The 25,168-nt window shown below is 35.2% G+C and overlaps 5 protein-coding genes and 1 long non-coding RNA gene across 7 annotated transcripts; 3 read left to right on the top strand and 3 right to left on the bottom strand.

Annotated features, from left to right (window-relative positions):
* Positions 1-85: 85 nt before the first annotated feature.
* LOC103845677 (SNF2 domain-containing protein CLASSY 2) lies at positions 86-7,942 on the top strand. Its single transcript, XM_033282694.1, has 5 exons — positions 86-2,772; positions 2,864-3,096; positions 3,176-4,684; positions 4,778-4,915; positions 5,401-7,942. Exons 1-5 carry the CDS (start codon positions 2,724-2,726, stop codon positions 7,324-7,326), a joined length of 3,855 nt encoding a protein of 1,284 aa, XP_033138585.1. The 5' UTR covers positions 86-2,723; the 3' UTR covers positions 7,327-7,942.
* On the bottom strand, positions 7,526-10,816 carry LOC103845678 (calcineurin B-like protein 5). The gene is made up of 8 exons (XM_009122559.3): positions 10,036-10,816; positions 9,799-9,881; positions 9,654-9,713; positions 9,386-9,494; positions 9,219-9,271; positions 9,039-9,119; positions 8,092-8,204; positions 7,526-7,815 (listed from the first exon to the last, which is right to left on the bottom strand). Exons 1-8 carry the CDS (start codon positions 10,115-10,117, stop codon positions 7,779-7,781), a joined length of 618 nt encoding a protein of 205 aa, XP_009120807.1. The 5' UTR covers positions 10,118-10,816; the 3' UTR covers positions 7,526-7,778.
* Positions 10,817-10,926: 110 nt separating this feature from the next.
* Positions 10,927-13,778, top strand: LOC103845679. 2 transcript variants are annotated; one of them, XR_628569.3, is made up of 7 exons: positions 10,927-11,729; positions 11,807-11,961; positions 12,057-12,157; positions 12,258-12,345; positions 12,433-12,774; positions 12,877-12,986; positions 13,055-13,778. It is a non-coding gene; the product is annotated as an uncharacterized LOC103845679 (long non-coding RNA). The 2 variants fall into 2 exon arrangements; XR_628568.3 differs by having other exon boundaries at positions 12,258-12,774.
* A 927-nt stretch (positions 13,779-14,705) lies between these two features.
* Positions 14,706-16,340, bottom strand: LOC103845680 (codeine O-demethylase). Its single transcript, XM_009122561.3, has 4 exons — positions 16,054-16,340; positions 15,723-15,970; positions 15,273-15,600; positions 14,706-15,203 (listed from the first exon to the last, which is right to left on the bottom strand). The coding sequence occupies exons 1-4, from the start codon at positions 16,285-16,287 to the stop codon at positions 14,967-14,969; spliced, it is 1,047 nt and encodes a 348-aa protein (XP_009120809.1). The 5' UTR covers positions 16,288-16,340; the 3' UTR covers positions 14,706-14,966.
* Positions 16,341-16,696: 356 nt separating this feature from the next.
* Positions 16,697-19,502, top strand: LOC103845682. The gene is made up of 3 exons (XM_009122565.3): positions 16,697-16,930; positions 17,033-17,088; positions 18,726-19,502. The coding sequence occupies exon 3, from the start codon at positions 18,734-18,736 to the stop codon at positions 19,265-19,267; it is 534 nt and encodes a 177-aa protein (XP_009120813.1). The 5' UTR covers positions 16,697-16,930; positions 17,033-17,088; positions 18,726-18,733; the 3' UTR covers positions 19,268-19,502.
* An 899-nt stretch (positions 19,503-20,401) lies between these two features.
* Positions 20,402-24,898, bottom strand: LOC103845683 (protein S-acyltransferase 24). The gene is made up of 13 exons (XM_009122566.3): positions 24,384-24,898; positions 24,153-24,293; positions 23,655-23,767; positions 23,129-23,208; positions 22,858-23,021; positions 22,423-22,561; positions 22,221-22,320; positions 22,080-22,137; positions 21,891-21,968; positions 21,673-21,771; positions 21,442-21,520; positions 21,192-21,340; positions 20,402-21,018 (listed from the first exon to the last, which is right to left on the bottom strand). The coding sequence occupies exons 1-13, from the start codon at positions 24,639-24,641 to the stop codon at positions 20,614-20,616; spliced, it is 1,863 nt and encodes a 620-aa protein (XP_009120814.1). The 5' UTR covers positions 24,642-24,898; the 3' UTR covers positions 20,402-20,613.
* Between the last annotated feature and the right edge of the window lie 270 nt (positions 24,899-25,168).

The raw sequence follows: 25,168 nt of genomic DNA on the forward strand, positions 1-25,168 counted from the left end.
TATATTTATATTATCGAGTAAATAATAATTAAATATTTAATTTTTTTTAAATTTTAAAAATAAACTATATAGTTAATTTTTTTCATTGGTTTATGGTAGTAAAGATTAATCATTGTTTGATAATATAATTTTTGCTATTTAAAAAATATTTATAATTTTAAAATTGAACATCGACAAATATTTAAATAATTAACATATGGAGGTATAGTATTACAACATTAAATTATATCTATTTAATTTATACTATCTATAAATCCAATGGATCATCTATTGTTTAAATCCAATTATTGATAGCTCAATAATAATTTCTGGTAGACCCAAAATTTAAATGATAAGATTAGAGATTAAATGTAACATGACTTTCTAGGAATATGTCTATTATATCTATTTTTAAAAAAATCACACATGAATCGTAACTTATGTTTTAATATATAAGAGTTTAGTTAGTAAAAGTAACATATTATTCTCTCTCTTTTTTTGTAAAATATAGGAGGTTAGTTAGTAAAAGTAACATATTATTCTCTCTCTTTTTTTGTAAAATATAATATTTTATTAGATAAAATATTATATTTTGAAACGAGATTGAGCTATTTGAATATTTTTTGAAATTAAAATCATATTACATCTAATAATCAGCAAAATTAGCAAATGCTTAATGTTTAAATTGGTTCGAAAAACTAAAAAAAAAAAAACTAGAAGTAGAAGCTTGACTTAGGCAGATGGTCATGGCCGACTCAACTTTAGTAGGGTTGCCAACTTGCCACTGATTACGTACGATCGAACCAGTTGTTGAATAGACTGTAATGAGAAGCCGTTTAAAAAAAAAGACTATGTTATGAGAAAATAATATAATAGTACAAACCGACGCTAAAAACACGTTAATATATACACAGAATGACATAGTACGATAAAAATACAAATTGGAGCATATGCAGTTTCTTAACATCATTGCACGATTGGAAACTTTAACCATCGATCTGGCTCAAAGACACACAAGCAGAAGGCTTGCACGACTGGAAGCAAAGAAGGCTATGTAAAGGGAAGAGAAACACGCGTTGGTGTAAATGTGATCAAGATCGTCATCATATTAATGGAGTGAACTAAGAATATTTTTTGTACATAGAGTTAGACCTTTATGCTACATTAATTGTACCATCCCAACGATTTATATCTATCATCTCTCCTTTTTCATGACCTATAGATCCACTCTCATTTGAAGTATTTTTGTAACTTTTGAAGCATTAAAGATTGTACTTGTTAGGGCCAAACAAGAGGAAAAAGAAAATTGCGAGTCAGTTCCTCCTTCAATTTCAACATTTCTGCTCTTAATAATTTACTATTTTACTGTATGTACTACTTTCTACAACAATCGCTGTCAAAGAGTTACCGCGATATCTTTAGTGTCGACCCCACTGAATTCTCAGAGCTTGACTTTCTCTCGTCTCGGAAGATCTATCTAAGAAGTAAGAACAAATCACAGCCGCTTATTTTACACGTGCATTTAAGAAACATGCAGCCATTATTACCAAACTGTCCTCTCTCAGACACTCCTTAAACCTCTCCGCTCGCTCGGTATATTTGTCAATCGGAGACTGCCTTTTTTCATAATCATCAACAAGAAAAAAAGGTATTCATGCAAACTTTTCTACAATATTTTTTAATATGCAACTTCACGGTGACCAAGACTCTAAAGTAACCAGTGCGGTATTGAAGTCTCCGTCCTTTTTTTTACAGTATAATATAGTTTCTTTTCATCTTTCTTTACCTCTATTGCCCTTGGATCATGGAATAGTAAATCATCTCTCTGTACTGCAGACTCTGGATTCGTTTCATATTCCAAGGTCACTCTCACTGACTCTGTTCTTCGATCATCGTTACATTTCTTGGCTTCTCAATCCCAGTTTTGTTTGTCGCTCTTGTGTTGCTTTTATGCTTCATGATTTACCTTTTAGGTGATAATCATTATGATCGTTTGCTTTGTATCACCTTTGCTTATTATTCTTCTTTTTTTTTTTGTTAGATATCTGGATTTTGTTGATCACAAGGGGGATTGTTACTATTTTTTCTAACCGTTTTAGTGGCTTTATTATACATTTCCATCCTCTTGGCTTTTCTCTTCTAGAGGAAATATATGAGTTTTGTTTTTACTAAGAAAAAAACAAAGATTAACACTTGTGGACTTTTCCGATGAAGTGGGTTTGGTTAGATCAAGGGTGATGGAAGTGATTATGTTTGTAGTTACAGAGTTCTTTTATGCATATGAGACCAAAATTTTGTGCGGTAGAAGCATGCAATGAATAAGCTCTCAATTTGTGGTGGAGAAAAAAAGATACATTACAAATCTAAAACCAAACTCTCTCTCTCTTTTCTGCCTTATGAGAGTTTGTCGTTATAGCTTTGTTTTGAATGATTAGAACGTTTTGAACCCGTAGGTCCCGTACATCTCTTAGAGACCTGAACTATTTTAAATTCACTCTCCTCTTTTGAAAAAAGACCCTAGACTTGAACCTACTATATAATCTAAACAAATTAACCACTAGACCAACTCCTAGCCGGTTTCTCGTTATAACTTATCATATTTACGGCTATGGACAAAAGTTATACTTATCTCGCCCATGTCTACTTGTACCTGGTCCTTTCAGTACTCATTCTTACTTTTGTTGCCATCACAGGATCCTCAGGTAGTATGCGTTTGGTTAACTGACCCAAAACATTAGAAAAGGATGAAGAGAAGACGTTTCTATGATTTGAAGCATCCATTTGATCCATTCCGTAAGTGTTGCTTTATATATGCAACTCAGAGAGTCAATAGTGTGGACTGGATTACTTTGACTAATGGAGAGAAACCTTTCTGAATGTGTAGCTTTCGAGATCTTCTCCTGTGGTACATGGAAGCCTGTGGAATACATAAGGATCCAACATGGAAAGATGACAGTACCTCTGTTAGAGAACGGCTATATATTGGAAGATATACGTCCCTTCCAACGACTTCGTCTCAGATCAAGAAAGGCCACTTTGAACGACTGCACATGTTTCCTCCGGCCTGGTATCGATGTTTGTGTTCTCTATCCTCTCCATGAAGATGACTTGGAACCGGTATGTGCATGCAACTTTGAAATACTCTAACCAAAAATATTATTTCAGCTCATGTATGGTATGTTTCTTTCTTGAATAGGTTTGGATCGACGCGAGGATTGTTTCTATAGAGAGAAAGCCACATGAATCTGAATGCACTTGCGAGATCTACGTAAGAATCTACATAGACCAAGGCTGCATTGGAATGGAAGGTCAAAGAATCAACAGAGACTCAGTAATCATCGGTCTAAACCAAATCTCCATCCTCCAAAAGTTTTACAAGGAACAAAGTAGTGATCAGTTCTACAGGTGGAAGTTCTCTGAGGACTGCACTACACTGATGAAAACAAGACTCTCGTTAGGAAACTTCTTGCCGGATCTTTCTTGGTTGCTTGTTACTTCGGTAATGAAAAACATTGTGTTCCACGTAAGGACAGTGCAAACAAAGATGGTTTATCAGATTGTAACGGATGAAGCCTCTAGCAGCTCTTTGAGCTCTATGAATATAACGGTGGAAGACGGTGTGTCTTTATCCAAAGTGGTTAAGTTTAGTCCTGCGGATATAGTAGATCTTGAAGTGAACCAAGAAACAGAACTCTACTCGGAAGAAGATGAGGTTGTGGAACTGCGTCGGTCCAAGAGAAGAGTTATGAGACCGGATAGGTATACCGGATGTGATTATCAGATAGATACAAATGATGGTTGGGTGCGGATGATGCCATACCGGTTTGAAAAGTTGGCTGTTGTTAGTATGGAAGATGAGTACTACGAAGAAGAAGAAGATAGTGGCCATGAGGATGATGATGATACTCAAAATGATTTGTTCAAGATAAAAAGATCTAAGTCACTTCAATTGAAACCAAAACGTAGACAAGGTCAGATTGTTATGGTAGAGAAGAAGAGAAGACGTGGACTTGGTGTAAAACAAAGGAAGTCTCTACAAGTGATACCAAAACGTAGACAAGGTCAGATTGTTATGATAGGTAAGAAGAGAGGACGTGGACTTGGTCGGAAAGAGAAGAAGTCTGGGCTGACTGTGATTCCTTTCACTCCTGTGTTTGATCCTATACCGTTGGAACAGTTTGGTCTTAATGCTAATAGCTTGGACCAAGGTGGCGGTTTCTCAAGAAACCAGTACTTTGATGAGATTGAGAACTACCGAAGCAAGTCTGCTAAGTTTGGTAAGAAAGCAACTGAAATGGAAGAGATGATGGAGTCTGATCTATGTTGGAAGGGTCCTAACCACGTGGTGAAGTCGGTTCAAACACGAGTAACCAGATCATCATCGCGGTCAGCTGCTCAAAAGAATAAGTGTTCTGATGAACCAAAGGTGTACAAGAAAGTAACACTAAGCGCAGGTGCATATAACAAGCTGATAGATGCATACATGAGCAACATCGATTCAACAATTGCATCCAAGAACGAGCCGGCCAGTGTTGTTGACCAGTGGGAGGAGTTAAAGAAGACGAACTTCGCTTCTAAACCGCATGGATGGGAGATGGGAGGAGCCTCTGGTGAGGATGGTGAGGGAGAGACTTCAGAGAATGATATGTTATGGAGAGAAATGGAACTCTGCTTGGCTTCTTCTTACATTCTTGACGACAATGAGGTATTATTTATATGATTCTCTTCCAAATATCTTCTCTTCCAAATATCTTCTCGTATCTCTTAAAACTATATTATATACATGTTGATAATGTAGGTAAGAGTGGACAACGAGGCTTTTGAAAAAGCTAAAAGTGGTTGTGAACATGAATATATGCTGGATGAAGAGATTGGGATGTGTTGTAGGTTATGTGGTCATGTAGGAAGTGAGATCAAACATGTTTCTGCACCTTTTGTAAGTGAAACTCCTCACCACTTTACAAACATATAATGTTACTTCGCTCCATACTCCATCAAGAATGGTTTAAGGTTTTTGCACATAAAATTAGAAAACTAGTAATCTTTCTGTTGTATCCCTATTAATACATTATTTTGTTTGATTTTTGTTAATTATTGAATTCAACTATAAAGATAAGAGCTGGAAATTTATAATGTAATGTTACTTCGCTCCATACTCCATCAAGAATGGTTTAAGGTTTTTGCACATAAAATTAGAAAACTAGTAATTTTTCTGTTTTATCCCTATTAATACATTATTTTGTTTGATTTTAGTTAATTAATGAATTCAAATATAAAGATAAGAGCTGGAAATTTTTATTTACTACATGTATTGGAAATGTAAAATGATACTTATAACCGAAACAAAATTTAAATGCTAAAACGACACTTAATATGAATCGGATGGACTAATTGATTGTGTTTGTGGTTTGGTTTAAATAGGCTAAACATAAGAAGTGGACTATAGAGACTAAGCAGATAGAAGAAGATGACATAAAGACTAAACTGAGCCACAAAGAATCCACAAGCAAAGACTTCACTATGTCAAATGAATCTTCTGAGATGCTTACAGCTGAAGAAAGTGACAACGTTTGGGCACTAATACCTCACCTTAAGAGGAAACTACATATGCATCAGCGGCGAGCTTTCGAGTTTCTCTGGAGAAACCTAGCAGGATCTGTGGAGCCTCCTCTTATGGATCCCACTTCTGACAACATAGGAGGCTGTGTGATCTCTCATGCTCCAGGAGCTGGCAAAACTTTCCTGATGATTGCTTTCCTCACAAGCTACCTAAAGCTGTTTCCCGGGAAGAGACCTTTGGTTCTTGCTCCAAAAACAACTCTCTACACTTGGTACAAGGAGTTCATCAAATGGGAGATCCCAGTTCCTGTTCATTTGATCCATGGACGAAGAACCTACTGTGTATTCAAGAAGAACAGTGTAGTTAACTTCAATAGAGTTCCTAAACCTAGCCAAGATGTTATGCATGTTCTTGACTGCTTAGAGAAGATACAGAAATGGCACGCACACCCTAGCGTTCTTGTAATGGGTTACACCTCGTTTCTGACTTTGATGAGGGAAGACTCCAAGTTTGCTCACAGGAAGTACATGGCCAAGGTGCTAAGAGAGAGTCCTGGACTTCTTATTCTTGATGAAGGACATAACCCTAGGAGCACCAAGTCGAGACTACGCAAAGGGTTGATGAAAGTTGGTACTGACTTGAGAGTACTTCTCTCAGGTACTTTGTTTCAAAACAACTTCTGTGAGTACTTCAACACTTTGTGTCTAGCTAGACCAAAGTTTGTTCATGAAGTTCTAATGGAGTTGGATCAGAAGTTCAAGGCTAATCAAGGTGTGAATAAAGCTCCTCACCTTCTTGAGAACAGAGCTCGTAAGTTCTTTCTTGATAACATCGCCAAGAAGATTGATGCTGGTGTGGGAGATGAACGTCTTCAAGGTCTCAACATGCTTAGGAACATGACTACTAGCTTCATTGACAACTATGAAGGAAGTGGCGGCGGCGATGCTCTTCCCGGTTTGCAGATCTATACGCTGTTGATGAACTCAACGGATATACAGCATAAGATCCTCACAAAGCTTGGAAACGTAATGGCGTCTTATCACGGGTTCTTACTAGAGCTAGAGCTTCTGGTTACATTGGCAGCTATACATCCTTGGTTGGTCAAGACCTCAGCCTGTTGCGCCAAGTTCTTGAACCCTCAAGAACTTTTAGAGATCGAGAAGCTCAAGCCCGACGCGAAGAAAGGATCTAAAGTCATGTTTGTGCTTAACTTAGTGTTCAGAGTGGTCAAGAGGGAGAAGATCTTGATCTTCTGCCACAACATTGCACCAATCCGTCTGTTTATAGAACTGTTTGAGAGCATTTTTAGGTGGCAGAGAGGGAGAGAGATCTTGACCTTAACGGGTGATCAAGAGCTATTCGAGAGAGGTAGAGTGATAGACAAGTTTGAAGAGCCTGGAAACCCATCAAGAGTCTTGTTAGCTTCGATCACAGCTTGTGCAGAAGGGATTAGCTTAACTGCGGCTTCGAGGGTGATCATGCTTGACTCGGAGTGGAACCCTTCAAAGACAAAGCAAGCTATAGCTCGTGCGTTCAGACCGGGACAGCAGAAAGTTGTGTACGTTTATCAGCTCTTGTCTAGAGGAACGTTGGAGGAAGACAAGTACAAGAGGACGACATGGAAAGAATGGGTTTCGAGTATGATATTTAGTGAGGAGTTTGTTGAGGATCCGTCTCTTTGGCAAGCGGAGAAGATTGAAGACGATGTTCTTAGAGAGATAGTGGGGGAAGATAGAGTTAAGTCTTTCCATATGATCATGAAGAATGAGAAGGCTTCAACAGGGTGATGGTTTTATAAGATAGCTAGTATAATAAGAGCATGGAAATAAACAGAAGCAAGAAGGTTAGTTCTCTGTTTCTCCATGGCTTTGATGATGAATGTTAAGTACCTGGAACTCATGTGTGCCATGCACTAATAACGCATAAGACTATGTGAAAATGTACTTGTATAATATTAACAATGTGTAATATTGACAAATATCAGTAACAATGTAATGTGAAATAATATGTGTTTCTAGTGATATTCTAATATGAACAAATACTAGTCTATAGCCATATTAAACTCTCATTGAACCTTAAACTTCTTGTTATAGGCCATTAGGCCAACAATAATGGAAAGACATTTTGTTGCAAAAGAATATGCATATTACATTTGATTATTATCATTTTCTAAAAGAACCTTTGATCCTTCTACTCTTTAGCCATCGACAACTCATCATCACCTGTCAGTATCTGACTTTTATTGGAGATAGCTTGGAAAAGTTCGTGGCAAGTCCCTGAAATGAAAAGACTCGATATAAGAAAAGTGTCTTCATTTATGAATTACAAGGATACACAAATGGCTAATCAAAGAAGAAAACACTGAAAAATTACACAGAGAGAGAGAATATGACAAAAAGAATATACACGCAGTATAGAACTGGAAGCTGGTGCCCAGAGATGTTTTAAAAAGAAGCACTCATTAAGAAGAGGTTCATCTTTTCCAAAAAAAAATACCCATGTATTTATAAAGTAAAATGTGTATATATGTTACATGGAATGAAACAAGTTACTTCAAGAAAGGGATGGTCATGTTCTTGAGAGTCAAAGGATGCCTGGCCACAAAGTTCTCCCATTCTTCCAAATCTATTTTCCCATCTTTCTTCCTATCCGCCTCTTCAAATGTCTGCAAAATTTAGTGAGATATCAATTTCCCACTATCAACCAATCAAGGCAATCACACTTAAGACTTTAACAATCACAATTAATGACAATCAAGATTTTTAGAGATATGATTTTCATCTTATTAAGATTGTGTGATTATAGTTTAGGAAACCTTATAAAGTTGATACAATAGAAACTTTATAAATTAATATTTGATAAATTAATAAACATTATAAATTAATAAATTTTTCGGTCCCGAGTTGGGCCGGTTCATGACACAGATCGATAAAATAATAAGATAATATTTTTTTATAAAATCTTATGTAAATATATGATGCCATTAAAGTCACAAATTAATAATTTATCTATATATACGTTATATTTAAGTACAAACTAAACATTATATTGTTGGTTTTATATTCACAATGAAATTATCTCTATTTTTTTAAAAAATTCAATATATTATGATAATATTTAGTAAAATTATATCGAAAACCACATTTGAAATCTATGAAACATAAAAATATACACCAAATAATATAGTAAAACAATACAAAAGTCTAATTTCTAAAATTTAATTAATATATATACAGTAAATCAACTATTTTTATATTTTATAAGTAAAAATAGAAAAAAAAAACTAAAAAGAAAACTTTTTGTAAATTAATAAAATATTATAGTCCTAACATTTTTAATTTATGGAGTTTTTACTGTATGTATCTATGTTTGGTGTGATAAATCAACACAGAAATGGTGATTTGATATAAAAAGACATGAGCAGTATATAAATAACTAAAATGTTAAACCGGTCTATAACCTTTAGTTTCGTAAACTGCGTTCATAAATAAGTATCTACCTTAGACACAATCGAGTCGATGATACTCTCGGTTAGCATCAGTTCTGATTCCTCTAGAACGTCTATTATCATCTCTTTCACCTGTGTGATTCTTCTTATACGGTATTAGAGATATATGTTTAGTTTTCTTTTACTTTCCGGTGTTCTTGTTATTTTGTGTGACAACGATGACCGACGTACCTCTTCCGGTTCAATAAATCCAGTCTGACGAGTATCATATAGCCGAAATGCAACTGTGTTATAAACAAGTGATAAGATTTAACATGGGACCTTTATCACAAAAAAATAATAATATCATGGTTTATAGATTTTTAAAAAATATTATATAGTAAAGTGTTCAACTATACATAAGGCTTTTTCTCTTTGGGCGGAGTTCGGATGGAAAATGTTGAGAGAGTGTACAAACTCTCCAAAATCTATTGCCTCATCGTTTCTCATATCGAACAGTCCAAACATCTGCATGTATACGTATGATAGAGTAATGAAAAGTTACATTGAATATTGTACTTTCTTTAAGAATATTAAGAGTGGTACGTGTGAGAAATATAAATTGACTACAAGAAGCAGGACTGACTACAAGAAGTTTAATCTATATACATATAGTAGAAATTTTACCCGCTCCGTAGAAAGACTACGTCTCTTGGTGTCCTTGGTTAAGATAAACTGAAAACCTTCCTGAAACAAACCTATATATAGTCATAACTCAAGCACACCTTTTCTGTTCACATTGTCGAAAAGAATTTCTATTTTGGAGTCTAACTTTGGTTATAACGTTGTCGCTGCTGACACAAGAAGTGAGTTTGGTGAACAATTCATGTAGAACTTCAACCTCAGCATCGCTAACTGCAAACCCTCAAGACCATTTAAAGATGTTACTCTCTGGTCTCTACCAATTCGTGTAAAATAAGTAAACCTCCATGCAGTATAACTAATAATAACTACGTCGTAAGTTAGTAACTAAACATGTGTCAAAATTATTGTGTATTGACAGACTTACAAATGGTCTGAGAAGTAAGAAGCGAGATGTTTTCATGCCTTGTTCTTTTTCCTCCTAAGTGCTTACTGCAAACACATCCCATTTTACTAATATCCACATAAAAAGTTCATAATTATACATACGGCTGTGTGACTCTGTATATATGGACATTGTATGGAGCTGCGAGATTGTGGAATAATAATCTAATTCTCTGACCGAACAAATTCGGAAGTGCAAATTGTCATAAATTTCCGGTTAAGATGGAGACAAATGGTATAATCTACTAATTCTTTTTTTTATGTTGCTTGATTTTATATGCTTTGATATTCTTTTTCTACGGTTTTAATATTTGCGTTGTTGCATTTTTCTTTTGTTAATGGGTGTTGTTTCAAATATTGTCCAAAGCATGTCTATGGAACCAGAACCAGAACCAAAAGAGAATTTAAGGAAAATTTGTCATAAATTTCCGGTTAAGGAAAATATATATTATCGTACATTTTAGTTTGATACTTAGAAGAAAATTTGAAATATTTAAGGAAAAATTGGTTAATAAGGCCATATTCATAATATATTTGACATTTTATAATTTGCATTTATAAATTTGTCCCATTATACCTTTGATTATTTTTAATATGAAATTAACCTTACAATCCTCTAATTTCATTTTTTTAAATTACAGTCATGAAGCTTATATATTTTTTATTTATTTAACTAATAATTTATGTATTTTTTACAATTTAAATATATGTATAATACATAATCAATTCTATATTTAAAATATATATATATATTCATCCAAATACAATTTAATTTCGTATTTTTATATTTATGTAATTTATACAGTATTTTAAATATATTTATAGTATGTAATCAAAGCTGTATTTTTTTAAATAGTAAAAAGATAAAAAAAAAGACATTTCATTAGAATATATTTAATTTCATATTTTAATTATATATACACAAATAAAATAAACGTAAAACAAATAAAAAACTGATGAAATTAATAAAAATAAAATATAAAACTAAAAAAACTTATTTATATTATATATAACATCAAATTTTTGAAATACATATAAAATTAATTTACATATAAATAAAAAACATAACACAGTGCTTTAACTGTAACTTATTAATTGTATATAAGTCAAATGCAAATATTAATTACATTATCCATGACATCAAAATTTTAACAAAATAAAAATTATGTATTTTTATAATAATTAGGAAAAAAAAAATTTAGATAAGTTTAAATAAAATCAGTTACGATTGTTTCCTAAAATTTCTCAAATTAAAAAAAAAAAATAGAATAAACCAAAATCTTACAATATTAAAAGGAGAATATGCTCAAAGGAGAGGCATGCCACATCAGATGGAAAATCAGCCAATCAAAATTATCTTTTTTGACACATCATTTTTTCTTAAACCAATAATAAAAATGACGGGCTTCTTACGAATTTGCTTCATTCCATTTCCTTACATCCCAAATTGAGCCCACTTTTGGAACTTCGATAGTCACTGCCTCATCAACTTCGTCTTCTCGGTTACAACAATCAATCCTATCAATCAATTATGTTCTTCATTGTTCTCTTTAAGGATTCGTTTCATCTCCCTCTCTTTCTTCTCACGTATAAATTGCTAAACAGTTTTCTCTAAACCTACTTCTAAGCAAACTCGAAAGCCTACTTTGAAGAGCCTAAAGCTATGGCCATGAACAGGTACGCCCCTTCTTTCTAATATGGCTTTTCCCCTTTAGTTTTGTCGACATCCTCTAACTGAAATAACATATGGACAGGGTACTGTCGTACAAAGTTTCATTATTGATGAATAAGGATTTACCGTGTTACTCAAGATTAAATGGAACTGCTTTTCCATTGATTCGAAGAGATTCAGGTTTCAGCCCTCAGAGTGTTTCCAAGGCAACTGTGACCGAGAAGGTGATCTGTACCGGTAAGTTGTATCTTCAATGATTAGAACTATAGAATCAGGATATTAGTATCACGTTTCCAAGATAGTCTCTGAAATGTTAGTTATTGGTTCTGCAGATGTAGCCGGCCATCGCAGGTTATTTGATGGCCAACAACTAACGCCCTATATTTGAGGGAACAATGAAAGGGCGAATCTCCATTCATCTGTAGCTTAAATAGTAAGCAATTTATATTTCCCCTTTTAATGAACCTTATCATTGACTGTGTATATGGTGTGTTCAAGTTTAATCCCAGCAACGATTAAATTTTCATATGCAGAGGACCTCTTATAAATTATCAAGTGCATCATAATACTACGGTAAATTATATACCCTGGTTCGTTCCTCAATACTTTTTATTTTAAAAAGTAAGCTCGAATCCTTTTATTTTGTTGATTAACATGCTCATCTTAAACGGAAACTGATAACCAAACTGTAAATTGTTGGTGTGCTAGAGTAGTGGCACTGATGAGGGATCATCCTCAGCTCCAACTTTGTACGGTTGGTTTAAAAAGATTGAATCATTTACACTGTCTGAACTCAGTACTCACGGCCTCACTGCATCACCAGACGTAAACCCAAAATCATTTTCAAGCTGCGTCGAATCTGTTGCTGACCATATCTTGAAACACAAGAAGGAGGCAAGAGTTTCTTTGCACTGCAGTCGTCGAAAGCATTGACACTGCAGACGGACGGTGCTATATCTCATGTTCCAAGTGCTAACGCAAACTGTAACGTGTATTCTCAGCTTTTTAATGCTATGCATATCAAAACGACAATGCAATTGGTGTTGTTAGGTAATTCTGTAGCAACACAATGTCATTAAATAAATACAGTATTTACTATGTAGGCAACAAACACAGTATATATAACACAATATTTTCCGCTCTCTGTGCTAGGTACCATGTGCAAATGAGTGTTTTTGATGCATATTACACTGCTGAGTTCTTTTGACACTGAAATCACAAAGCTTACCAAAGTCAGGGCAATAGAAGCATCCTAACAAATGGTAATCAACACAATCCATGGCTATTTTGAAGCAAGAATAAATTAAAGTAAATTGTTTTGCTCTTTCAGCAGAATGGTGGCAACCAAGAAACCCAAGGATTAGCACTTCTCCAATGACTCCAAGACATTGTTGGCAGCACCCTAACCTTCCATTTGAATCTCTCCCAGTTCAACTACTCATCAAAGCATCAAAGCTTAACAGTCCCGTATATTTGATCTCAACCAGCACCCTCCTCTACCTAATTTGAATTAAACGCAAGTAACAATACGTACTAATGTATAGTGTTAGCAAGACTTAAAAGTTATTGATTGTTGTGGATGCTTAATGACCATCCTGGCGATGATATGTCTGGTGCTAGAGCAATCAAGAAAAGGCCACCTGCTTTGAACACTTTTCGCCTGAACAATGGAGGCTGCACAGCTGATGTGAATGTTACAGGCCAAGCACTCCCCGTGTACGTCCCTATTTAGGACCCTGCTTGGAACAGTGACATTGGAGAGGAGGAGTTAGTTGAAGAGGAAGGCTGCAGCGCTAAGAAGACCCGCAAAGACTAAGGGATCTACATCGGGAGTGAGTGTGAGTTGCTTTAGTGTCATAGCTATTTTGCATTTCAGACTTTGTTTTTATGTTTTCTGCATCGTGAGTAACTACATTCCAACATATTCTGAACCTACGGTAGGTTTTTTGGTTTTTTCAAGATTATCTGCATATTTGACGTTTTGTTGATTACAAATTTTCTCTCATATTGAAATAGGAAATAAAAAAAATGCCACATACAAATGGTTACTTATACATTTCTATGTATGTCGAACTTTTGAAAACATGTATTATATACTAAAAGAATCGTGAAAACAAAATTTTGAAACTTTAGCAGCCTCCTTTGAACAAAAAAAAAGACAGCCTGGACTTGCATTATCTAAGAAGAACAAACTATGATTGCAACCACGAAAAAAAGTTTTTCCAAATGTTCACCAACCTCTATTTTTTGTGGATTCATCTTTCCAATAATAATAGGTTTATCCACATTCACCTAACCACTTACGATTTAGATTACCTCCACTCTTACTTAAAAAATCTAATACTTTGTCAACAGGTCATAAATAACAACGATCGAATTTTCACTCGAAAAGCTAACAAAGAGAGCAGCAAAATACACTTTTAGCTGTGACAAAACAAAATATTCAAGGAAAACAGCTGTAGCCCAAGCTTCAATACACCCTAACCAAAACTAGGCCTAACCAAAACAAGACAACTAAAACCAAATCGATTAACTTATATCACAATCAGTATAACATAAAAACACAACAATAAAATAAACAAATAACTAAGGAGCAATAACTAAGGAGCAATAATCCGCGCGAAGCGCGGACAAACCACCTAGTATATATTACATGTTCTAAACATGGTAGAACGATACATATGGTTAGAATATAAATTATAATCCATTAAAACATAGCACACACATAATACTAGTTGTTTTATCTAGGATAGATGGTAAAGTAAAAGATAGAACATAAATTAATGTTTTTTCATGTTTTTCTAAAATACAGTGCAAAGCTTACAATATGTATTGTATTAACAAAGAAAAGCGGTTAGAACATAAGTTAATGTATTCTATATTTCCATTCACTTGTGGAATTTGCTTTGACATCTACCATTCCAAAAAAAATAAAGCTAATGACATTGCTCTCACATTCAAATCACAACCACACCCAAATCTAAATCTCACTTTAGACCTCATAATATTCTCAAAATTAGCAACACAACACAATGCAGCCAGCCTTGAACAACACAACACAATGCAACACAACACAAAATTAGCAACACAACACAATGCAGCCAAGCTAATGACATTGCTCTCACATTCAAATCAATGACAGTTCAAAAAACAAAGCAGCTGTATTATTCTCTTTAGTGATCTAGCAATGAAAGAAACAGATTCATTTGTGAAAAACCAAGAACAAGACTTGAAAAGTATCATCAGATCAAAGCAGCTTCGATTGGTCTTCGACCCTGTTGATAGTATTCAAAGTAGAGCTCAACATACTTCTTAACCGTCTTATACAATCTTGGTCTTGTCTCAGTCACAAGCGCCTCTACAGGATGAATCTCTTGGTCCGCACCAGGAACACAAAACGTTGCCACAGATATCCTTTCCTTTTCCCTGTTGGTCACCACTCTATGAACCGGACTCTTGTATATCCCATTGCTCATTATCTGAACACCAACGAGAGATTATGTCAAATTCTACACCAACCATTTGCATACAGATACAAGAGACCTTACCTCTATCTGATCTCCAACATTGATCAGAATTGTATCAGGAACGATTGGAGCTTTATACCACTTGCCATCTTTCAAGAACTGAAGCCCTTCCACATCTTTGTCAGGTAAGAGAAGAGTGAAAGCAGAGCCATCAGCATGTGGTTTGACACCAATAACCTTGTCTGGCCTTGGACATGGAGGATACAAGTTAAATCTTGTATCCATCATAGCGTTTTCTCCATACATGTCTAGAAAACAATTCTCATCTAGTTCCAACGATCTTGCCATGCCTTTAAAGAACTGCTTAATCACCACTTGTTGCTTCATTGTATATTCATGTAAAGTTTCCCTGAAGAAGTCACCAAAGTCAATAACCAAAATACTTTGGAAGTAGTAAAAGCAGTGTTCTAAAAATTCCTCTATAAAACGTCTAGTAACCGCCTATCGATTTTTTTGAAGTATGAATTTTACCTGAAACCAGCTGGGATCTCAGGCCAGAAGTGAAGTTTACGTTGATCTTCAGGGTAAGTAGTGAGATACAAACGGTCGATCCAATCAAGAACTTGATCATCAGACAGAATCATGTCGTTACCATAACCTTGGATACTACCAATCTCTCTAGCGTACTTTTGTTTCTCTTCGGTCGGGAGGGCAAAGAACTGCTTGGTCAGCTCGTAGATTTTTTCAAGAAACGCTTCCGTCATTCCATGATTCATCACCTGCTTCAGTTAACAAAAGATCAAAACTCCAAGATTTTCACCAGAACTTAGTTACTATACATATTCTTAAAAACGGGTCAAACCTGAACAACGCCCCATGTAGAGAGCGCAGAGTGAAGCTTACTCAACTCTTGTCGACCGTTATCAGAAGGAGACAGGAGAAGGATGAGATCGATGGCCGGAATATCCATCTCCGGCACGGGAGCGTCAAGTGGTTGACTTTCGATGTCACCGGTGGGTGTGTGGAGATATCTTTCCGGTAGTCCTTCACCGGATGCAATCACTTCTTGAACAGTCTTGAACTTTGGCTTCTCCATTTGCCTTCTCCACACTGGTTTGAGATTAATCTTTGTTTGATTGTAGCATTATTTAGACCAAAGAAGAGCTTATGTTAATATAAACAAGAAGACGTTCTTGACTTCGTCACTTGTTTCCATTACCCAAAAGATATTATTATTTTAGTATGCAAAGAACACGAACTTCAAAGACTTGTTTTTTTTTTTATTATTACCAAACAATGTCTGAAAAAAACTCTAAACCACTAGTTTGGAAGAAAGATGCTGACTTTGGAGTTAGTTTACGAGAGTCACGCAAAGGTAAGCTTTTTATACCGAAGCGGGACCCACATTGAACACTGTTCTCTCCACAAGCTCTATATTGCTCCACCTGTCCTCCTCTGTCCAAAGTCAAATAGAGATGAAGAATACGCTCTATTTGGTGAGTCTCTGTTTTCATCTTGAACAAAAAAAAATTCATTTTTACTCTTCTGGATATCATCATGTGATAAACAGATGATGATTGTGTGGTGAGCATTGCAGGTGCGATAAAACCAATGTCACACCAGTTTGGATGGAGAGCTCTTCTGTTTCTGTGGCTGGTCTTGTCCAATCATCCTTCTTTTGGGGTTATGCCTTGAGCTAGTTGCCTGGTGGTTTGGCTTTCCAAGATTTTTGGCGGCAGGTTTGTCTTTTTTTGTTCTCTAAGCTCTTCAAATGCTTTCTTCGTTTTCTCTAATGCAGAAAAGTGCTTGAGATTGGTGTATTTACATGTCTTTTGCCACAGCTCTTGTTCCACTACTTGCTGGTTTTATGCCCGGGTTGATCTTTTCTCGGATCTTGGTAAGCAGACCCATATATTTTTGTATGCAATCGTTCTAGTTTCTTGTAAGAGTCATGGTCTTGTTACACAATACTTCGTTTATTAAAAACTATGTTAAGACCCGCGCCTTGCGCGTGATGAACATTATATATATAAATTATTTTATATATTATATGTTTATAGCATATCGTGAAATAATAAATATATATTGAATAATTAAAAAGTCATTATTTACTACTTATATAACTAAATTGGTGCGGACATATAAATAACTTTTATAAATCGAAAAAATATTTTTTCTATTTGATATGATATATAATTAAATTTAAATGATAGTAACATATATATGTTATATTTTAATATTAATATTTATTAGATGATGTTTTTTGCTCATTTTTTTATTATTTGTATCTGTTATAGCAAAAAATCTAAATTAATGATAACAAAATTTTCACTGTAGGATTAATGGTTTAAGTAATTTATAATATTTTAAAAAATTAAGTTGTCAATATTTTTTCAAATTTTTTTATCAAAAACAATGTTCAAAGTAAATTTCAAAATTAAGATATTTATGTACATTTATATTGCATATAATTTAATTTAAAATGATACATATATTTATATATCTTTTATTTTTGATACTTATTAAATGGGATTTTCAACTTATATTATTTTTTAATTATTTGTATAATGTCATAACAAAAGTTTAAATCATAGATCACAAAATTTGAATGTGAAACTTTTAACAGTTTTAGTAATTTATACTCGTTTTTAAAATTCAAAATATAAAATATAAATAATTTTTTAATTTTTATTATATGGTTACTATGATTGTTTAATTTATTTTAATAGCTTAAAATTAAACAAATATAATTATAATACACACTTATTTTTATCAAATCTTTATTATTCAAAATCATTAATTGTCATATATACTTTAGCCACATTAGGTAATTCCGTAATCTTATTTAAGGAAATAATGAAGCACATTAATAATATATTTATTGTGGTTTAATAAAAAGTTTATTATATATTTAGATGAACCAACCTATTTTTCTAAAGAATCTAAGAATCATTCTAGTGATGACACGTGGCTACAAAAAAATGCTGCAATGCTTCTCAAATAATATATAAGAGATTATATTAAATCATTCATTTCATATAAAATCATCTACAAACATTAAAAATCAAATCATCTCAAATTTTATATTGATACATCCCATAAATTCTTATTGTAACATTTTCCTTAAATAGTAAATTATAAATCTTAATTACTTAACTCAAATCTAAATATAAAATATATATAGAAGCACCGTAGCTAGTTGTTAAAGTTTAAAGGTTTCTACTCTCTGTCTAAGGTTTGAATCTCAGACTATGTAATTTTTTAGGCTCTGGTTTAGAAATTGGTATAGAATCTGATTAATTTGTTAAATGAAAATTTAGAGCCCAAACCAAAAAAAAAAGGAAAATTAGCATTTAATCTTTCTTCTTTTTTTGGTCAAACATTTAATATCTTATTTGAATTTACAATTTCGAGTCTTGTTATGCAACCGCCAGAATAAACCTCCATAAATAGAGGATCCGAATCAAACGGAATCTTCAACAAGACTCCATTTATAGTTAACAAAAACGAACTCTTCTCTCTCTCTCTCTCTAGATCCAGTGATGGCGGCTACTGGAAGATCAAGCGCTTCGTCAGTCCTCCGCCCTCTCTCTCCTTCCGATAAAATCAACCTCCGTTTAAAGAGGCTTTCCACCGCAACCGCCGTTCCGAGGAAGCGAAAGTGTCGGTGCTCTCCCACGTCGTCGACGCACACTGGACCTTCCCGCTGCTCTATTCACCGCCGATTAGAAATCGTGAAGCTACTAACTTTGAAGCCGAAGCGAAGGAGATCTACCAGTATCGCGACGACGAGTAGTAGTAGTAGTTCGGGATCGAATGAGAAGAAGATCGGAACCCTAGGTTTGAAGGCGAGGCGAAGGAGGAGCGGTGGTATCACGACGAGTGATTCGGGGCTGAATCTGAGGAAAACGGCTCTGGTGAATTCGCTCGCGGGGTTGGGGACTGTGGAGGCGGAGCGGTGTAGGAAGTACTTGAAGGAGAGTATGGCTAAACCGTTGTCTCTCCGGTTCCGTTGCAAGTACCGGCCACGGCCACGACCGAGCCGGTTCTACGCATTGCATAAAGATCAAGATTAAAGTTTCTTTTTAATGTTTCTTGCGTTCCAAGGAAGTTATGTTTTGGTCTTCCTTGGCGCGCACTAAATCAAAAACTAGGGCTCGATTTAGTAGTATTATCAGTTTGTGTTCTTAATTTTTTTTTTATTATTAGTGAGAATCATAAGTCATAACTAAACAGATTTTTAGCTTTTCTTTTTTGGTATGTTATGACTATGGAGTTTCCATTTTCGTTTATACAAAATACGAGACATAAGTATGCGTGATTAATGATTTCTATCCACCAATGAGGATGATGTAACTTTTGCTGCACATTCGTCTTCTATACACAGAAAAATAAAAAGGAATGAAAAGATACAGAGAATAGAGGATGATGTCGAGTTTTCTTCAATAATCAGTGAAAGATCGTATCTCTTACGTGTTATGACAAGATTTTGCAACCTTTTTGAGATTTGAGGGTATAGTACATGAAGAACGAAGAGCAAAAAGTATATTCATGGGGTAGATACTAGAAGTTGGTGCACAAATTAAAATAAGAAAGAATGTAATGCCGAAACTCAAACCAATCCTTCAAAGACATGAACGTGTGACCAGTTTGGAACGTTTCTCCTTACAGATGTACATAATTGCATTACATGAAGCTATCAAGTTATTTCCTAAGAGCATGTGCATCGCTGGAACCCCACTTCTTTTTTTTTTTTAGATTTTTTTTTTTTATCTTTTCTTTTTTTTCTTCTTCAAAAAAAAAAAAAAATCAATCGTGAACCGTTACGTATCAGTGAGCGAAAATCACAAAAACTCAAAAAAAATCGATCCTTACCTCATAGTTTTTCTTACCGGTTTTTATCTTTTTTGCAGGGTCTACGCCTGAAAATCCCTCTAAGGATCCCGCGATGCACATGATCTAGGGATCATGAAGAGGTTTATCACATTCGGGAATAGGAGGATTGAAAATATTTTTCATACGTCAAATACAGGAATCCAACTTAGTAAAAGCTTTTTTTTTTTTTTTTTGGTCACAGCCAACTTAGTTAAAGCTAGCTTCGTTTTAAGATAATCCTGGTCCGGTTTTAAAAATACTGGAAGGAACATATACACACATATATGTTCTATTTTGTAATATGTTGTTTACTTATATGAATCTGTAATGCAGTGTTTGTGACAATTAATTTACATTTGGTTATGATTTCAAAAAGCAAGGATTATCAAACTATATGTGGATACAAAGCTTCCATAACCCAACTCAAGTAAATAAATACCGTACAACCATTTCTGTTAAACTGCTATCTTCACCAGAAATGGGGTGTACAATGACTCGACGTGTTTCTTACAACACAAATGCACATTTGAAGAAGGAGACGACCATATCATGGAGATACAACAGCTCGGGTGAGGTTCCGGCCAAGACCAAGTCCCAAACCCAAAGGAACACTATCACTCTTTGGTTTACTGCTATGGCCATGGCTGCACTTGGAAGAATGAACATGTCCTGACTGCGAATTGTGTATTGGGTTAACATCTATAGCAACGTGGCCATTGCCGTTTTGAAGATTGGAACTTCGCTGCATCTGCATCATACTAATACCCTCTTGTCTCGGTGTTGTGTCTTCTTCTTGACACTCAATATCTTCGTTATAACCTTTCAACAAGAAATCCGAGCAGTTTCTTTTGCAACCGAGATCGTATGGATTCCTGAACCTACCTCCAGGACCTCTTAGGTAGCTGTAGCGCAGTGCATTAGCCATTTCGTTTGTTGTTATATTTCTCGATATCTGTTGAGGACAAGGAGACGAGATTCAAATTGGATGAAAGAAAAACATCCCATCATGAAAATAGATTAATCATTTCTAGTCTACTTAGTGAGTTCTAGCTCCTCTGTAGCTAACGTAGAGATCATTAATGGGTACAAAGAGGTGCAAATAAGAAAAAGGGAATGCGCATTCACCTGAGAACCCTGTATGACTGTTAAGACGGCAACTGAAAAGAAGAGGCAGGATTCAACAATCAGAAAGGATAATGCACCGACGTGATTAGTGGCGACATGGCTTATCCATGCTCCAAACGAAGATGGAGCTGAAGGGTCACTCAATACTCCTGCATGGATATAATACATCGTTTAAACTTTTATCTGAAAGTATTTTCCAGTTTTACATATCAGGATAAGCTTGAAAAAGCAAGTTCGATTACAAACATACTTGCAAGAGTGACTCCACCAGTTATCATCATCGCTAAAACTTCAAGTAGAAGAAAAAGAAAAAACTCCCTCTTGTTTTTCTGCGAGAGTAATAAGTGAAACACAAACGCAATCCACATATTAGTAATCATGTTCGAGGAACAAAGCAGGCAAAATAAATAGAAGAGGTAATGCAATTTTGAGAAAGAAGAATAGTTTATGTCAAAAATGGTGTAGTGGAACATGTACATACTTTTCCGACACAGTTTGATACCCAAGGGCAATGGTGATCAAATTGCTCTACACAGCGATCGCATGTGGAACAGTGCTTGGCTCGAAGAGGTCTGATAATCTGAACAAAAAGAAACAAAGTAGCCCCGTGAAGACATAAATTTCATGATGTGCATCAATAATTAGATATTTGGTTTAATATATAAAAAGACATAAAAGGGAGGGAAGTTGAGGAGGTACCTTGCATGTTGCACAGAGCTGCGTCCAATTCCCAGAAAGCAAAGCAGGGTTGTTTAGCTCTATTTTCAACAGTGGTTCCTGTAAAAGGTTAAGAAAACCTGTAATGAGTAATGACATTTGAAAATACTCGAGATTATCTGAAACCATAAAATATGAAATTTGAGAACCAATAAAGTTAATGGTACCAACATCATCTTTCATGGTCTGCGGATCATGGATGTTCATTCTGATATAACCTGGATCCTTCCTGCAGAAAAGGATTTTTATTTTAATAAGAAAACCGCTTCATGAGATACAAAGAAATTAAAGTAAGATAGGGTGAGCATATACCTGCTACAACGGTAAAACAAAACTAGTCCTCCGGTTGCAAGAATGAATCCCAGCCATGCAAGCGAACCAATCCCAGTTGTTAGCTTTGGCAGATTCGATGCTGCAATGACCAAAGGTTGCATAAAATAATAAGTTAAGCATGCATAGAATAATTACTTGATATGTTGCACACAAAAGAGATGCAAGAGGCCAAGGTAACTACCCAAAATAACAGAATTAGTATATATGAGCAGAAGCAGTAGGATCATGAACCAAAGAACAGGAGCAAGTCCCAACTTTGACAATTTTCCAAGGGGAGTGCTTCCGTCACACCGCTTTTCAAGCAGTCTTCTAGCATTACCCTGAAATGAAGTGTTTATCAGAAAAATATTCATACAGAATATTTGAAATGACTTCTCACATTTTCAAACATGATGATGTTCATTCGAATATGAAAAAAAAAATGTGCAGGTTTTAAGAAACGGACATAACACAGCTACGAACAGTAATTTGTTTCCAGGTATGTGAAGTGCCAACAAACACCAGGCCAATAGAATGATTCAACTACAAATACATTGCAGTAGCCACTATGAAAGTATCAAATCAACAGTTTAACTAAAAATTGATGCACTGCCGAAAAAGTGAATCGGATACCTACAAGGAAAAAGGAAACTTGTCGGTGATTCTTTTCAGCAGCAAGTTGTGCGGGTGTAAGCCCGGTGTTGTCAGTAATCATCAAATCCTCTTTCTTTCCAGCCTGAACCAACACAGTGCAAGCCTCCAAATTACCTCGAATGGCAGCCCAGTGCAAAGGAGTACATCCTGATAACAGAATTAACAAATGGAAAAAGATGATATATAAATCTGGTTTTCTAATCTAACAAGATAAATAAGGAGGATGTCAAAGAAAGTTTATGTTTGTAAGGTACCTTCTTTGTCCTGCCGTCCTCTATATGCGTCTAAAAATAAAAGAAGGCGAATGGAATCTGCAAAACCTTTATATGCAGCCCTGAATTTCTCAAAACATGAGAAGAAAAGAAAGACAATTAGAACTGTCTCCTGAATAGCTACCGAAAACAGCGATATAATTTTGATGTCAACATAAGCAAGCCTGAAACCAAGCAGCAGAATAATGCATGCAACAATACAGAACTCTCAGTAGAACTATGAAGAAACAATTAACCAATATAATTAGTCTCTAGATCGAAACAGAAATATATATTCCAGAGATCTTCAAAACAAAACAAAAAGACTCGAGAACCAGTAAAAACCAATTTAGCAACTAGGACAACCTAGAGGAATATGTAACGAAAATAAATAAAATCAACTATCCAGTCTCTAAATGAGCAAGCAAACCAAAGCATTAAGACGGAAGTATGAAAAGAAGCCGAAAACCATTAACTAAGTAACAAATTCAGCAAGACAAGCTTGTGTTCCACTATGCGGCAACCTTACCAGTGCAAGGGGCTTCTTCCATCATTATCAGGCACATCAGGATCAGCATTCCACTTTGAGACGACGTGGCAGAGAAAAGCAGTCTGGCCATACTGTGCTGCCACATGTGTTGGCTGCAAACAGTTTACTATTAACATGCATCCATTGAGAAATAAACAAGAGAAGGGATATCCGATTGGATCCAGCAGAGAGCTTTAATTCATAATCCAAGGGTCAGGTATTTAAAGTCAGATCAAGCCATTTTATAATTTAAATGCATAACGTTGTTTGAACATATGAGCTCATCTTCCTAACTGAAACAAGTGGCAAACTACGAAGTGCTGTTTTAACTACATTAAACTCAAAACACCCCCATCCTACTAGAAAAATGCAACCACAATATGACAAGCAAGCCATACTAGTTACAAAACCTAAGTCCCAGCCAGAATAAATGTGCAAAAGAACAGTTCACTAGCATTGAAACAACATACAATCTCCATACTTAAAGAGGAGTTGAACCTGATATCCATACATATCTGTAGCATCAACCCTCGCACCCTCTTGCAGTAAGAGTTCCGCAACTTGTGTAGCACCACGAACAGCACTCCAATGCAATGCAGTCTGTCCAGTATGATCCGTCGCGTGTACATCTCCACCATGCTGTAATAAAAAACCCAAATCCTGAAGCTTAACGATCCACAAAAAACAAACTGGAAAATAAATAAAAAAGGATTAAACTTTTGTAGTAACCTCGATAATGTACTGAGCAACGGCGGAGCGGTTGTTCAATGCAGACCACTGAAGAGCATAGTAGCCAAGCCCATCGGGCTCAGAAACAGAGCAACCCTCACACTCAACCAATCTATGAAGCTTCTCCAAATCACCATACGCCGCGGCGGTGTACACATCGTTCTTCAAACTCTCGTCTTCAATCGGTTTAGAGCTCGATTCGCCGTTCTCCTTGTGGATAGATTGGACTTCCTCCACCACCTCGATCTCCGACGACATCTTCTCCACTCAGATTCGATTCGGTTCGGTTTTGAGCTTTCAAGGGTTGACCTTTTTGATGGTTATTGTCTCCCCACCCCCACCACCCACCTTGGCATAGACTAATCGTGAGGGTGGTGGTGCTTTCTAGGGTTTTTCTGGAGGAAGACGAAGATGATTGATATTCTATTACGATGGCTGTTGACTCTGGAAATGAAACGAAATCAAAGACCGGTCAGAGTCGAATCTCACCGTTCATTTTTTTTTTTTCTAAAACCATTTGAGAAGAAGATTGTTGAATATTGTTCAAACTAGTCTTGCTGGTTTGGTTTAGATTATTCGGTTAGTTTGGTTAATCTATAATTGCGCCAAATTGAACCGAAAATAAAAAGTTCAGTACGGTTTAATCAGGTTAGTGAAAATCTATCTAAATTAAACGAAGATTTTGGTTTCAGCTTAATCTCAACTGAGATTTTACATTTTTCAGTTAAATTTAATTAATTTGGTTATTTCGATTCAAAATTTGATAAATTTGATTTAAAATTTGG

This window comes from Brassica rapa, chromosome A10, assembly GCF_000309985.2.
Source record: "Brassica rapa cultivar Chiifu-401-42 chromosome A10, CAAS_Brap_v3.01, whole genome shotgun sequence".
Classification (NCBI taxonomy): Eukaryota; Viridiplantae; Streptophyta; class Magnoliopsida; order Brassicales; family Brassicaceae; genus Brassica; species Brassica rapa.

Excerpts from the sequence above, each read along its gene's own strand:
- LOC103845683 (XM_009122566.3), bottom strand. The coding sequence starts at position 24,641 with ATGTCGTCGGAGATCGAGGTGGTGGAGGAAGTCCAATCTATCCACAAG. Across the intron at positions 23,022-23,128 it reads AGGACGGCAGGACAAAGAAG|GATGTACTCCTTTGCACTGG; the intron begins GTACCTTACAAA and ends TTCTGTTATCAG. Across the intron at positions 21,521-21,672 it reads TATCAAACTGTGTCGGAAAA|AAAAACAAGAGGGAGTTTTT; the intron begins GTATGTACATGT and ends TTACTCTCGCAG.
- LOC103845682 (XM_009122565.3), top strand. The coding sequence starts at position 18,734 with ATGGCGGCTACTGGAAGATCAAGCGCTTCGTCAGTCCTCCGCCCTCTC.
- LOC103845680 (XM_009122561.3), bottom strand. The coding sequence starts at position 16,287 with ATGGAGAAGCCAAAGTTCAAGACTGTTCAAGAAGTGATTGCATCCGGT. Across the intron at positions 15,971-16,053 it reads CTACATGGGGCGTTGTTCAG|GTGATGAATCATGGAATGAC; the intron begins GTTTGACCCGTT and ends TAACTGAAGCAG. Across the intron at positions 15,601-15,722 it reads GAGATCCCAGCTGGTTTCAG|GGAAACTTTACATGAATATA; the intron begins GTAAAATTCATA and ends TGACTTCTTCAG.
- LOC103845678 (XM_009122559.3), bottom strand. The coding sequence starts at position 10,117 with ATGGGATGTGTTTGCAGTAAGCACTTAGGAGGAAAAAGAACAAGGCAT. Across the intron at positions 9,495-9,653 it reads GTAGTCTTTCTACGGAGCGG|ATGTTTGGACTGTTCGATAT; the intron begins GTAAAATTTCTA and ends GTATACATGCAG. Across the intron at positions 9,272-9,385 it reads CCAAAGAGAAAAAGCCTTAT|TTGCATTTCGGCTATATGAT; the intron begins GTATAGTTGAAC and ends TTTATAACACAG.
- LOC103845677 (XM_033282694.1), top strand. The coding sequence starts at position 2,724 with ATGAAGAGAAGACGTTTCTATGATTTGAAGCATCCATTTGATCCATTC. Across the intron at positions 2,773-2,863 it reads GCATCCATTTGATCCATTCC|CTTTCGAGATCTTCTCCTGT; the intron begins GTAAGTGTTGCT and ends CTGAATGTGTAG. Across the intron at positions 3,097-3,175 it reads ATGAAGATGACTTGGAACCG|GTTTGGATCGACGCGAGGAT; the intron begins GTATGTGCATGC and ends TTTCTTGAATAG.